Here is a 14,233-nt window from a genome sequence, read left to right as displayed (position 1 = left end):
AGGTAGGTTTGTTTCTCTGCCCACATCACTGTATTTTTCTACAGGCAGGTGTTCGGGTGAATCTCACCCGTGTTTAGTGATAGTGTGACAGAGAAAAAATCCCATACACCCACAATGGACTTTTTTTTTTTTTTTCTTCACTGGACCATTCTCACATGTCTTAGGATGGGTGGACCAAAGGAGAAGTTCACAACTTCATTTATCTTTTTTTAGGAATATTTTAAGCATCTGCTGATACCGATTTTGTACAATAGTACAATATCCCAAATCACAGACAATATCCAGTCTAATATCATGATATGGATGTACTATTGATACTATTTTTGTGCTCCCGATCCGATTCCGATCATTTGAAAATATAATTTTACCAAGATCGGCATCAATGTTGACAGGAGAGATTTTACTGGAGGGACAACTTCATGTATGTCTTCTTTTGCAAGTTGGAGGGGAGGACATGTTCCCTCCGTCCCTGTTCAGCGCGACAACGTTGACAGGAGAGATGATGAGAGGAGCAGAGTTTGTACCACCATGATTAAGACAGGGACTGAAGTATGGATATAGTCTCTCAGTGAAGGAGCAGCCAGTGAAAGAGTAGAGGTGGACTCTGGTCTCCACGTCATGAAAGGAGACCAGACCCTCCTCATAGTCCACAAACACTCCCACTGTCTGGAGCTCCTCTCTCACAGGGAGGAGGACATCAGGGTGAGCAGCCCAGTACTTTCCATTACGGAGCCCTATAGTCCAGTAACCATCGTTGGGGGAAAATGTGTCCAAGTCCAAGTCTCCCTTCCTGTCGATGGACTCTCTGGCCACTCCTAGATCCCAGTCAGCCTTCCCTCCAACCTGGACCTCGTAGTAAAACCTTCCTGAGGAGAAGTGTTGTTTTCCTAAGACACAGACATATGTAGAGAATCTCTGGTTGTTCTCTGGGAAATCATTATGTGCCTCTCCATCATACACTTGTTTTCCATCGTCAGACAGGATGAGGTCAGGATGTGCTGTATCAGGGTCCAGAGTCACATCCACTGCATATTGCTGGATCCTCCTCAGCTCAGCATCACACAGCTGCTTCTTCATCTCTTGACCGAGTGTCTTCTCCAGCTGAGCCACAGCTGTCCTCACAGCCTCCACATATGAAGACTGATAGACATTGACCTTTGTCCAGTCCTTGGTGGGTGGAGGGGTGGTGATGGATGTGACGTTCTGGAGGAGGTGGAGGTGGTCTTCAGTATGTGAGAGCTGCCTCAGCTGAGAGATTCTCTCCTCTAATTGAGTGATTTCCTGTTGCAGATATTTGATGAAGCCTTCAGCCTGTTCCTCTGTTGTTTCATGCTTCTCTTCAATCACACCAATGAGCTCAGCCTGGCTTCTCTCAATACAGCTGATCAGATCAGTGAAGACTTCCACACTGACGGCTATCACTGTGTCTGCATCCTTCCTGCTGAGCTCTACTGAGCGTTTGACCTCCTGAATCTTCACTTGTCTCTCCCGGATCATCTTCTGGATTTCAGCCTCAGTCTTTGCTTCGTATTCTTCTGTCCGCTTGCGACTCCTGAACTGTTGAACCATGTCAGAAATGCAAGTATTCACAGACACCTCTGGTCTGATAGTGAAGATCTTTGCACACAGTGGACACTGACACACATCCTTACTGTCCCAGTAATGTGTGATGCAGGTTCTGCAGTAGGTGTGTCCACATTGAGTGCTGATTGGATCAGTGAACACGTCCAGACAGATAGCACAACGTAAGTGCTCTTCAGACAGGAGACTGCCGGCAGACGCCATCCCTTCAGGCTGAGATTAGAAGTGCTTCAACACTCGGTGTTATCGGCTTTTAAGTCCAGCTGACTGCAATCTGATGACATCATCAAACATGAGGTCAGTCCAGACAAAATATGGAGTTCCGCCCGGCTATACAGACTGACCAACCAGAGCTTGTGATATGCCTTTTTAAGGGGCGCTAGCCCCTTCTATAAACGGCTTTAGTCCCCACATGTCTCAAGATTTGCCATTGACGATGAACGGAGAAATGACGTCAGAATTCCGCTAACTATGACGTTAAATTAAACATCAAAACATTAAACGCCATTGACATTGAAGGGAAAATTTACGTCATATGTAAACGAGAAATCAGCTAACCAATCACACGCAACAGGTATTCTGATTGGCCAGTATGAGATGATGCAAGATGATGTGCGATGATAAGAGCGCCCCTCACTTCACACAGGTGTGATTTTCTTTTAGTAAATCTACATCCTATCAGCATCTATCTCCCAACTATAAATACACCAATAAGTCTCTGTACGTCTGTATGTACGTCTGTACGTCTGTAATCCACGTAACTCCAGAACCGTTCGCCCCACCCACTTCAAATTGGACAAACACGTTCCACCCATAGAGTATAAAGAAGGATAGAGACTGATCTGGCGCGAAGCTCCGCCCCCTCCGCTATTCATGAAGCTCCGCCCCCTCCGCTATTCATGTCAGTGGAAGTGTTAAAGGGTTAAAGCCCAGCTGCACGGGGTTTCCTCGTCATGAATCCACGGGTCCGCCTGCAGTCCTTCCTCTTACCACTAGGGCCCAGTGCTTCAACGTTGGAGCGCCTCATTGGCCCCTTGGTTCCACCCCACCACAGGGGGTGCAGTGCCCGGTGTCGAGTTTGTCGGAGCCACGGTTGTCCAGAACAGCCCCAAAAACGCCTCTGCCCGGTGTCCATACAGTATATGGAGCTGACCTGTTCTGACATCATTCTGACGTCTCCATAGACTCCATATTTGGGCATGCCTGACACATAAATCCATATATGGGCATAAAAGGGACACAGACATGATATATGGGTGGGGCATGCATTTCCAACTTGCATCGTCCCCAGGAAATCTATTTTTTTTGTTTTTTTGTGAAAAGTCATGATGAAATATTAAAGAAGAGTAGCTCAAGTCGCCATGTATTGCTGTACTTCAATATATTTTGATGAGTAATATTTTTTCTATGGAATATTTTACATTGGGTAAAATATACCCGTGTTTAGTGATGGTATAACCCACTTTGAATGTTAATATTAATATCCCACTTTGAATGTTAATGTTAATAACCACCTTTGAATGTTATCAAGCGATAATCACCAGTAGGTTACTTATCACTGGAATGTTATGTAAGGCAGGGGTTCTCAACGTTTTTGGCCGGGGACCCCCGGAAATGCTTTGGCAATGTATCGGGACCCCCGCCCCGCCCCCTCCCGACCCCCAATATAAATTGACTGCTACAATAACCTTAAACCATTTTGGGCGGGAACCCCTTTTGGTGTTTTAAGCATTGTTATAATTTAGCTATTGAAAAATAGCAGATCTACAAGCTCATAGCGCGCCACCGAGTGGCGCGCTATGAACTTGTAGGTCTGCTATTTTTGAAAAATCGTGGAAATAAAATAAAATAAAACACTTTTTTTTTTTTTTTTTTTTTTTTAAATAATTTGGGGACCCCCTAAAATAATTTGGCGACCCCCCGAGGGGTCGCGACCCACGGGTTGAGAACCCCTGATGTAAGGGATAATGTCTGCCTATAGGTGGTCATAGGGAGATAATTCACCGACAAGTAGGGATGTCCCGATCACGTTGTTTTGCTCCCGATCCGATTCCGATCATTTGATTTTAAGCATCTGCTGATACCGATTTCTTTCCGATCCGATATTTTTATATTTTTAGAACACGTTTATGCCATATCACAATATTACAATATCCCAAATCACAGACAATATCCAGTCTAATATCATGATATGGATTATAATATTGATACTATTTTTGGGCCCCCGATCCGATTCCGATCATTTGAAAAGGACATATCGGCCCCGATTTCCGATCACCTGATCCGACAGGGTGTTTAACCACCGACACGAAGCCGATCTCTACCAAGATCGGCATCAATGTTGACAGGAGAGATTTTACTGGAGGGACAACTTCATGTATTTCTTCTTTTGCAAGTTGGAGGGGAGGACATGTTCCCTCCGTCCCTGTTCAGCGCGACAACGTTGACAGGAGAGATGATGAGAGGAGCAGAGTTTGTACCACCATTATTAAGACAGGTACAGAAGAATGGATATAGTTTCTCAGTGAAGGAGCAGCCAGTGAAAGAGTAAAGGTGGACTCTGGTCTCCACGTCATAAAAGGAGACCAGACCCTCCTCATAGTCCACAAACACTCCCACTTTCTGGACCATCTCCCTTACAGGGAGGAGGACATCATCTGGGTCAGCAGCAGCCCAGTACTCATTTCCATCATCGAGTTCTATAATCCAGTAACCATCGTTGGGGGAAAATGTGATGTCTTCCTTCCTGTCGATGGACTCTCTGGCCACTCCTACACCCCAGGCAGTCTTCCCTACAACCTGGACCTCGTAGTAAAACCTTCCTGAGGAGAAGTGTTGTTTTCCTAAGACACAGACATATGTAGAGAATCTCTGGTTGTGCTCTGGGAAATCATTATCTGCGTCTCCATCATACACTCGTTTTCCATCGTCAGACAGGATGAGGTCAGGATGTGCTGTATCAGGGTCCAGAGTCACATCCACTGCATATTGCTGGATCCTCCTCAGCTCAGCATCACACAGCTGCTTCTTCATCTCTTGACCGAGTGTCTTCTCCAGCTGAGCCACAGCTGTCCTCACAGCCTCCACATATGAAGACTGATGTAAGTCGCTCTGGATTAAGAGCGTCTGCTAAATGCCTAAATTGTAAATTGATGGACATTGACCTTTGTCCAGTCCTTGGTGGGTGGAGGGGTGGTGATGGATGTGACGTTCTGGAGGAGGTGGAGGTGGTCTTCAGTGTGTGAGAGCTGCCTCAGCTGAGAGATTCTCTCCTCTAATTGAGTGATTTCCTGTTGCAGATCTTTGATGAAGCCTTCAGCCTGTTCCTCTGTTGTTTCATGCTTCTCTTCAATCACACCAATGAGCTCAGCCTGGCTTCTCTCAATACAGCTGATCAGATCAGTGAAGACCTGCACACTGACGGCTATCACTGTGTCTGCATCCATCCTGCTGAGCTCTACTGAGCGTTTGACCTCCTGAATCTTCACTTGTCTCTCCCGGATCATCTTCTGGATTTCAGCCTCAGCCTTTGCTTCGTATTCTTCTGTCCGCTTGCGACTCCTGAACTGTTGAACCATATCAGAAATGCAAGTATTCACAGACACCTCTGGTCTGATAGTGAAGATCTTTGCACAGAGTGGACACTGACACACATCCTTACTGTCCCAGTAATGTGTGATGCAGGTTCTGCAGTAGGTGTGTCCACATTGAGTGCTGATTGGATCAGTGAACACGTCCAGACAGATAGCACAACGTAAGTGCTCTTCAGACAGGAGACTGCCAGCAGACACCATCCCTTCAAGCTGAGATTAGAAGTGCTTCAACACTCTGTGTCATCGGCTTTTAAGTCAAGCTGACTGGAATCTGATGACATCATCAAACATGAGGTCAGTCCAGACCAAATATGGAGTTCCACCCGGCTTTACAGACTGACCAACCAGAGCTTGCGATATGCCTTTTTAAGGGGCGCTAACCCCTCCTATAAACAGCTTTAGTCCCCACATGTCTCAAGATTTGCCATTGACGATGAACGGAGAAATGACGTCAGAATTCCGCTAAATATGACGTGAATGAAACATCAAAACATTAAACGCCATTGACATTGAAGGGGAAATTTACGTCATATGTAAACGAGTAAATCAGCTAACCAATCACAGGCAACAGGCATTCTGATTGGCCAAAAAGAGATGATGCATGATGATGTGCGATGAGAGTGCCCCTCACTTCACACGGGTGTGATTTTTTTTAAAGTAAATCTACATCCTATCAGCATCTATCTCCTAACTATAAATACACCAATAAGTCTCTGTACGTCTGTATGTACGTGTAGGGGTTGTATTTCCACAGACACAAGCGCGGGAGTGCTGACCAGAATGGAGCCCAAAGTTCAGAAGGGCAAAGTCTTGTCTATCCTGGCTACCGGATATGTTGGATTCCGGGTTTTAGCGATGAGAACTTAAACTTGAGTTAAAGTTAGATTAATAATTCTTAATGACTCAAAAGTGATTTATAATCAGTCAAAGGGTAATTTCTGGCACATGGCCTTATAAAAGGGAGAAGTGACGTAACGACTAGGTAGTCGTGACGTCAACCCTGACAGTACGTCTGTACGTCTGTAATCCACGTAACTCCAGAACCGTTCGCTCCACCGACTTCAAATTCGACCAACACGTTCCACCCCACCACAGGGGGTGCAGTGCCCGGTGTCGGAGCCACGGTTGTCCAGAACCGCCCCAAAAACGCCTCTGCCCGGTGTCCATACAGTATATGGAGCTGACCGGTTCTGACATCATTCTGACGTCTGCATAGACTCCATATTTGGGCATGCCTCCAACCCTCCATATATGGGCTTAAAAGGGACACAGACATGATATCTGGGTGGGGCATTCATTTCCAACTTGCATCGTTCCAAGTAGGCCAGTGTGTCTGTCCTTCGCAAATGTGGATAACTGGTCCAACCGAACGACCTCAAATGGCGGCGAGGGTCTGAGGGAGGAGTGTGGTGTCCGGCGCCAAGTCGGCCGTTCATTCATTCATTCATTCATTCATTCATTCATTCATTCATTCATTCATGCTTGTAGACCTGAAACCCATTTATACTTGTTTTTCATTTTTGGAGAGAGGTGTGTACTTTAATGCTTATTATTCTTTATCTTTATTTTTATTTTTTCATTATTAGTATCACTTTTATTAGTATTTTGGTAGGTGTTTCAGTGCAGTTGCTTCTGGTCTTGATGTAGTGTTTGAGTGGTTTGGAGAACATCTATGTTTTGTTGATGTTGTAAGTGTATTGTTCTGTGTCGACATGTTTAATGTATTGTTTTGTCTATGTACTGTATTCATTGTGTTGTGCCCGAGGACCCCCTCTAAAACCAGATGATAAATCTCAAGGGGCTATCCTCTAAAGGAAATCAAATTTCAATATATATATATATTCATTCATTCATTCATTCAGGGAGTGAGATATCACAGCAACATGCATCAGAATGTAGCCTCATTCATTCATTCTAGGAGTGAGATATCACAGCAACATGCATCAGAATGCAGCCTCATTCATTCATTCTAGGAGTGAGATATCACAGCAACATGCATCAGAATGCAGCCTCATTCATTCTAGGAGTGAGATATCACAGCAACATGCATCAGAATGCAGCCTCATTCATTCATTCAGGGAGTGAGATATCACAGCAACATGCATCAGAATGCAGCCTCATTCATTCATTCAGGGAGTGAGATATCACAGCAACATGCATCAGAATGCAGCCTCATTCATTCATTCATTCAGGGAGTGAGATATCACAGCAACATGCATCAGAATGCAGCCTCATTCATTCATTCAGGGAGTGAGATATCACAGCAACATGCATCAGAATGCAGCCTCATTCATTCATTCTAGGAGTGAGATATCACAGCAACATGCATCAGAATGCAGCCTCATTCATTCATTCTAGGAGTGAGATATCACAGCAACATGCATCAGAATGCAGCCTCATTCATTCATTCAGGGAGTGAGATATCACAGCAACATGCATCAGAATGCAGCCTCATTCATTCATTCTAGGAGTGAGATATCACAGCAACATGCATCAGAATGCAGCCTCATTCATTCATTCTAGGAGTGAGATATCACAGCAACATGCATCAGAATGCAGCCTCATTCATTCATTCTAGGAGTGAGATATCACAGCAACATGCATCAGAATGCAGCCTCATTCATTCATTCAGGGAGTGAGATATCACAGCAACATGCATCAGAATGCAGCCTCATTCATTCATTCAGGGAGTGAGATATCACAGCAACATGCATCAGAATGCAGCCTCATTCATTCATTCTAGGAGTGAGATATCACAGCAACATGCATCAGAATGCAGCCTCATTCATTCATTCTAGGAGTGAGATATCACAGCAACATGCATCAGAATGCAGCCTCATTCATTCATTCAGGGAGTGAGATATCACAGCAACATGCATCAGAATGCAGCCTCATTCATTCAGGGAGTGAGATATCACAGCAACATGCATCAGAATGCAGCCTCATTCATTCATTCAGGGAGTGAGATATCACAGCAACATGCATCAGAATGCAGCCTCATTCATTCTAGGAGTGAGATATCACAGCAACATGCATCAGAATGCAGCCTCATTCATTCATTCTATAGGAGTGAGATATCACAGCAACATGCATCAGAATGCAGCCTCATTCATTCATTCAGGGAGTGAGATATCACAGCAACATGCATCAGAATGCAGCCTCATTCATTCATTCTAGGAGTGAGATATCACAGCAACATGCATCACAATGCAGCCTCATTCATTCATTCTGGGAGTGAGATATCACAGCAACATGCATCAGAATGCAGCCTCATTCATTCATTCAGGGAGTGAGATATCACAGCAACATGCATCAGAATGCAGCATCATTCATTAATTCAGGGAGTGAGATATCACAGCAACATGCATCAGAATGCAGCCTCAGTCATTCATTCAGGGAGTGAGATATCACAGCAACATGCATCAGAATGCAGCCTCATTCATTCAGGGAGTGAGATATCACAGCAACATGCATCAGAATGCAGCCTCATTCATTCATTCAGGGAGTGAGATATCACAGCAACATGCATCAGAATGCAGCCTCATTCATTCATTCAGGGAGTGAGATATCACAGCAACATGCATCAGAATGCAGCATCATTCATTAATTCAGGGAGTGAGATATCACAGCAACATGCATCAGAATGCAGCATCATTCATTCATTCATTCAGGGAGTGAGATATCACAGCAACATGCATCAGAATGCAGCCTCATTCATTCATTCATTCAGGGAGTGAGATATCACAGCAACATGCATCAGAATGCAGCCTCATTCATTCATTCATTCAGGGAGTGAGATATCACAGCAACATGCATCAGAATGCAGCCTCATTCATTCATTCATTCAGGGAGTGAGATATCACAGCAACATGCATCAGAATGCAGCCTCATTCATTCATTCAGGGAGTGAGATATCACAGCAACATGCATCAGAATGCAGCCTCATTCATTCATTCATTCAGGGAGTGAGATATCACAGCAACATGCATCAGAATGCAGCCTCATTCATTCATTCAGGGAGTGAGATATCACAGCAACATGCATCAGAATGCAGCCTCATTCATTCATTCAGGGAGTGAGATATCACAGCAACATGCATCAGAATGCAGCCTCATTCATTCATTCTAGGAGTGAGATATCACAGCAACATGCATCAGAATGCAGCCTCATTCATTCATTCAGGGAGTGAGATATCACGGCAACATGCATCAGAATGCAGCCTCATTCATTCAGGGAGTGAGATATCACAGCAACATGCATCAGAATGCAGCCTCATTCATTCATTCAGGGAGTGAGATATCACAGCAACATGCATCAGAATGCAGCCTCATTCATTCATTCAGGGAGTGAGATATCACAGCAACATGCATCAGAATGCAGCCTCATTCATTCTGGGAGTGAGATATCACAGCAACATGCATCAGAATGCAGCCTCATTCATTCATTCAGGGAGTGAGATATCACAGCAACATGCATCAGAATGCAGCCTCATTCATTCATTCAGGGAGTGAGATATCACAGCAACATGCATCAGAATGCAGCCTCATTCATTCATTCTAGGAGTGAGATATCACAGCAACATGCATCAGAATGCAGCCTCATTCATTCATTCAGGGAGTGAGATATCACAGCAACATGCATCAGAATGCAGCCTCATTCATTCATTCAGGGAGTGAGATATCACAGCAACATGCATCAGAATGCAGCCTCATTCATTCAGGGAGTGAGATATCACAGCAACATGCATCAGAATGCAGCCTCATTCATTCAGGGAGTGAGATATCACAGCAACATGCATCACAATGCAGCCTCATTCATTCATTCTGGGAGTGAGATATCACAGCAACATGCATCAGAATGCAGCCTCATTCATTCATTCTAGGAGTGAGATATCACAGCAACATGCATCAGAATGCAGCCTCAGTCATTCATTCAGGGAGTGAGATATCACAGCAACATGCATCAGAATGCAGCCTCATTCATTCATTCATTCAGGGAGTGAGATATCACAGCAACATGCATCAGAATGCAGCCTCATTCATTCATTCTAGGAGTGAGATATCACAGCAACATGCATCAGAATGCAGCCTCATTCATTCATTCAGGGAGTGAGATATCACAGCAACATGCATCAGAATGCAGCCTCATTCATTCTAGGAGTGAGATATCACAGCAACATGCATCAGAATGCAGCCTCATTCATTCATTCATTCAGGGAGTGAGATATCACAGCAACATGCATCAGAATGCAGCCTCATTCATTCTGGGAGTGAGATATCACAGCAACATGCATCAGAATGCAGCCTCATTCATTCATTCTAGGAGTGAGATATCACAGCAACATGCATCAGAATGCAGCCTCATTCATTCATTCAGGGAGTGAGATATCACAGCAACATGCATCAGAATGCAGCCTCATTCATTCATTCAGGGAGTGAGATATCACAGCAACATGCATCAGAATGCAGCCTCATTCATTCATTCTAGGAGTGAGATATCACAGCAACATGCATCACAATGCAGCCTCATTCATTCATTCTGGGAGTGAGATATCACAGCAACATGCATCAGAATGCAGCCTCATTCATTCATTCTAGGAGTGAGATATCACAGCAACATGCATCAGAATGCAGCCTCAGTCATTCATTCAGGGAGTGAGATATCACAGCAACATGCATCAGAATGCAGCCTCATTCATTCATTCATTCAGGGAGTGCGATATCACAGCAACATGCATCAGAATGCAGCCTCATTCATTCATTCTAGGAGTGAGATATCACAGCAACATGCATCAGAATGCAGCCTCATTCATTCATTCAGGGAGTGAGATATCACAGCAACATGCATCAGAATGCAGCCTCATTCATTCTAGGAGTGAGATATCACAGCAACATGCATCAGAATGCAGCCTCATTCATTCATTCAGGGAGTGAGATATCACAGCAACATGCATCAGAATGCAGCCTCATTCATTCATTCTAGGAGTGAGATATCACAGCAACATGCATCAGAATGCAGCCTCATTCATTCATTCAGGGAGTGAGATATCACAGCAACATGCATCAGAATGCAGCCTCATTCATTCATTCAGGGAGTGAGATATCACAGCAACATGCATCAGAATGCAGCCTCATTCATTCTAGGAGTGAGATATCACAGCAACATGCATCAGAATGCAGCCTCATTCATTCAGGGAGTGAGATATCACAGCAACATGCATCAGAATGCAGCCTCATTCATTCATTCAGGGAGTGAGATATCACAGCAACATGCATCAGAATGCAGCCTCATTCATTCATTCAGGGAGTGAGATATCACGGCAACAAGCATCAGAATGCAGCCTCATTCATTCATTCTAGGAGTGAGATATCACGGCAACATGCATCAGAATGCAGCCTCATTCATTCTAGGAGTGAGATATCACGGCAACATGCATCAGAATGCAGCCTCATTCATTCATTCTATAGGAGTGAGATATCACAGCAACATGCATCAGAATGCAGCCTCATTCATTCATTCTAGGAGTGAGATATCACAGCAACATGCATCAGAATGCAGCCTCATTCATTCATTCAGGGAGTGAGATATCACAGCAACATGCATCAGAATGCAGCCTCATTCATTCATTCAGGGAGTGAGATATCACAGCAACATGCATCAGAATGCAGCCTCATTCATTCATTCAGGGAGTGAGATATCACAGCAACATGCATCAGAATGCAGCCTCATTCATTCATTCTATAGGAGTGAGATATCACAGCAACATGCATCAGAATGCAGCCTCATTCATTCATTCTGGGAGTGAGATATCACAGCAACATGCATCAGAATGCAGCCTCATTCATTCTGGGAGTGAGATATCACAGCAACATGCATCAGAATGCAGCCTCATTCATTCTGGGAGTGAGATATCACAGCAACATGCATCAGAATGCAGCCTCATTCATTCTGGGAGTGAGATATCACAGCAACATGCATCAGAATGCAGCCTCATTCATTCATTCTATAGGAGTGAGATATCACAGCAACATGCATCAGAATGCAGCCTCATTCATTCATTCAGGGAGTGAGATATCACAGCAACATGCATCAGAATGCAGCCTCATTCATTCATTCAGGGAGTGAGATATCACAGCAACTTGCATCAGAATGCAGCCTCATTCATTCATTCTAGGAGTGAGATATCACAGCAACATGCATCAGAATGCAGCCTCATTCATTCATTCTATAGGAGTGAGATATCACAGCAACATGCATCAGAATGCAGCCTCATTCATTCATTCTGGGAGTGAGATATCACAGCAACATGCATCAGAATGCAGCCTCATTCATTCTGGGAGTGAGATATCACAGCAACATGCATCAGAATGCAGCCTCATTCATTCTGGGAGTGAGATATCACAGCAACATGCATCAGAATGCAGCCTCATTCATTCATTCTATAGGAGTGAGATATCACAGCAACATGCATCAGAATGCAGCCTCATTCATTCATTCAGGGAGTGAGATATCACAGCAACATGCATCAGAATGCAGCCTCATTCATTCATTCAGGGAGTGAGATATCACAGCAACTTGCATCAGAATGCAGCCTCATTCATTCATTCTAGGAGTGAGATATCACAGCAACATGCATCAGAATGCAGCCTCATTCATTCATTCAGGGAGTGAGATATCACAGCAACATGCATCAGAATGCAGCCTCATTCATTCATTCTAGGAGTGAGATATCACAGCAACATGCATCAGAATGCAGCCTCATTCATTCATTCTATAGGAGTGAGATATCACAGCAACATGTATCAGAATGCAGCCTCATTCATTCATTCAGGGAGTGAGATATCACAGCAACATGCATCAGAATGCAGCCTCATTCATTCTAGGAGTGAGATATCACAGCAACATGCATCAGAATGCAGCCTCATTCATTCATTCTATAGGAGTGAGATATCACAGCAACATGCATCAGAATGCAGCCTCATTCATTCATTCTATAGGAGTGAGATATCACAGCAACATGCATCAGAATGCAGCCTCATTCATTCATTCAGGGAGTGAGATATCACAGCAACATGCATCAGAATGCAGCCTCATTCATTCATTCTAGGAGTGAGATATCACGGCAACATGCATCAGAATGCAGCCTCATTCATTCATTCAGGGAGTGAGATATCACAGCAACATGCATCAGAATGCAGCCTCATTCATTCATTCTAGGAGTGAGATATCACAGCAACATGCATCAGAATGCAGCCTCATTCATTCATTCTAGGAGTGAGATATCACGGCAACATGCATCAGAATGCAGCCTCATTCATTCATTCAGGGAGTGAGATATCACAGCAACATGCATCAGAATGCAGCCTCATTCATTCATTCTAGGAGTGAGATATCACAGCAACATGCATCAGAATGCAGCCTCATTCATTCATTCAGGGAGTGAGATATCACAGCAACATGCATCAGAATGCAGCCTCATTCATTCATTCAGGGAGTGAGATATCACAGCAACATGCATCAGAATGCAGCCTCATTCATTCATTCTAGGAGTGAGATATCACAGCAACATGCATCAGAATGCAGCCTCATTCATTCATTCAGGGAGTGAGATATCACAGCAACATGCATCAGAATGCAGCCTCATTCATTCATTCAGGGAGTGAGATATCACAGCAACATGCATCAGAATGCAGCCTCATTCATTCAGGGAGTGAGATATCACAGCAACATGCATCAGAATGCAGCCTCATTCATTCATTCAGGGAGTGAGATATCAGACTAAAGTAATGCATCTATCGACCCGGCGGTTGGAAGGAACCGATCGATAGTGGCTCATTGTTGAGACGTAGCATGTGTTGCTCAGCACAGCACAGCACAGCACAGCTCAGCGCTGCAGCGCACTGTCCTCTGGAGCTGGTGATTATGACACCAAAACGCCTTGTTATCGACACGCACGCACGCACGCACGCACGCACGCGCGTGTGTGTAAGCATGCACGCACGCACGTACGCACGCACACACGCGCACGCACGCACGCGCTGTACACACATTCTCCTTCC

General features: G+C 44.4%; 2 protein-coding genes across 2 annotated transcripts; both read right to left on the bottom strand.

Annotated features, from left to right (window-relative positions):
• Positions 1-417: 417 nt before the first annotated feature.
• LOC306912817 (zinc finger protein RFP-like) lies at positions 418-1,569 on the bottom strand (the record flags this gene model as incomplete). Its single annotated transcript, XM_079489273.1, has 2 exons — positions 418-1,203; positions 1,465-1,569. 2 exons carry the CDS (start codon positions 1,567-1,569, stop codon positions 418-420), a joined length of 891 nt encoding a protein of 296 aa, XP_079345399.1.
• A 2,385-nt stretch (positions 1,570-3,954) lies between these two features.
• On the bottom strand, positions 3,955-5,159 carry LOC306912816 (zinc finger protein RFP-like; the record flags this gene model as incomplete). Its single annotated transcript, XM_079489272.1, has 2 exons — positions 3,955-4,677; positions 5,055-5,159. 2 exons carry the CDS (start codon positions 5,157-5,159, stop codon positions 3,955-3,957), a joined length of 828 nt encoding a protein of 275 aa, XP_079345398.1.
• Between the last annotated feature and the right edge of the window lie 9,074 nt (positions 5,160-14,233).

This window comes from Electrona antarctica, assembly GCF_951216825.1.
Source record: "Electrona antarctica genome assembly, chromosome: 20".
Classification (NCBI taxonomy): Eukaryota; Metazoa; Chordata; class Actinopteri; order Myctophiformes; family Myctophidae; genus Electrona; species Electrona antarctica.
Note: the sequence above shows the minus strand (reverse complement) of the source record. Positions and strands in the feature narration are given on the sequence as shown.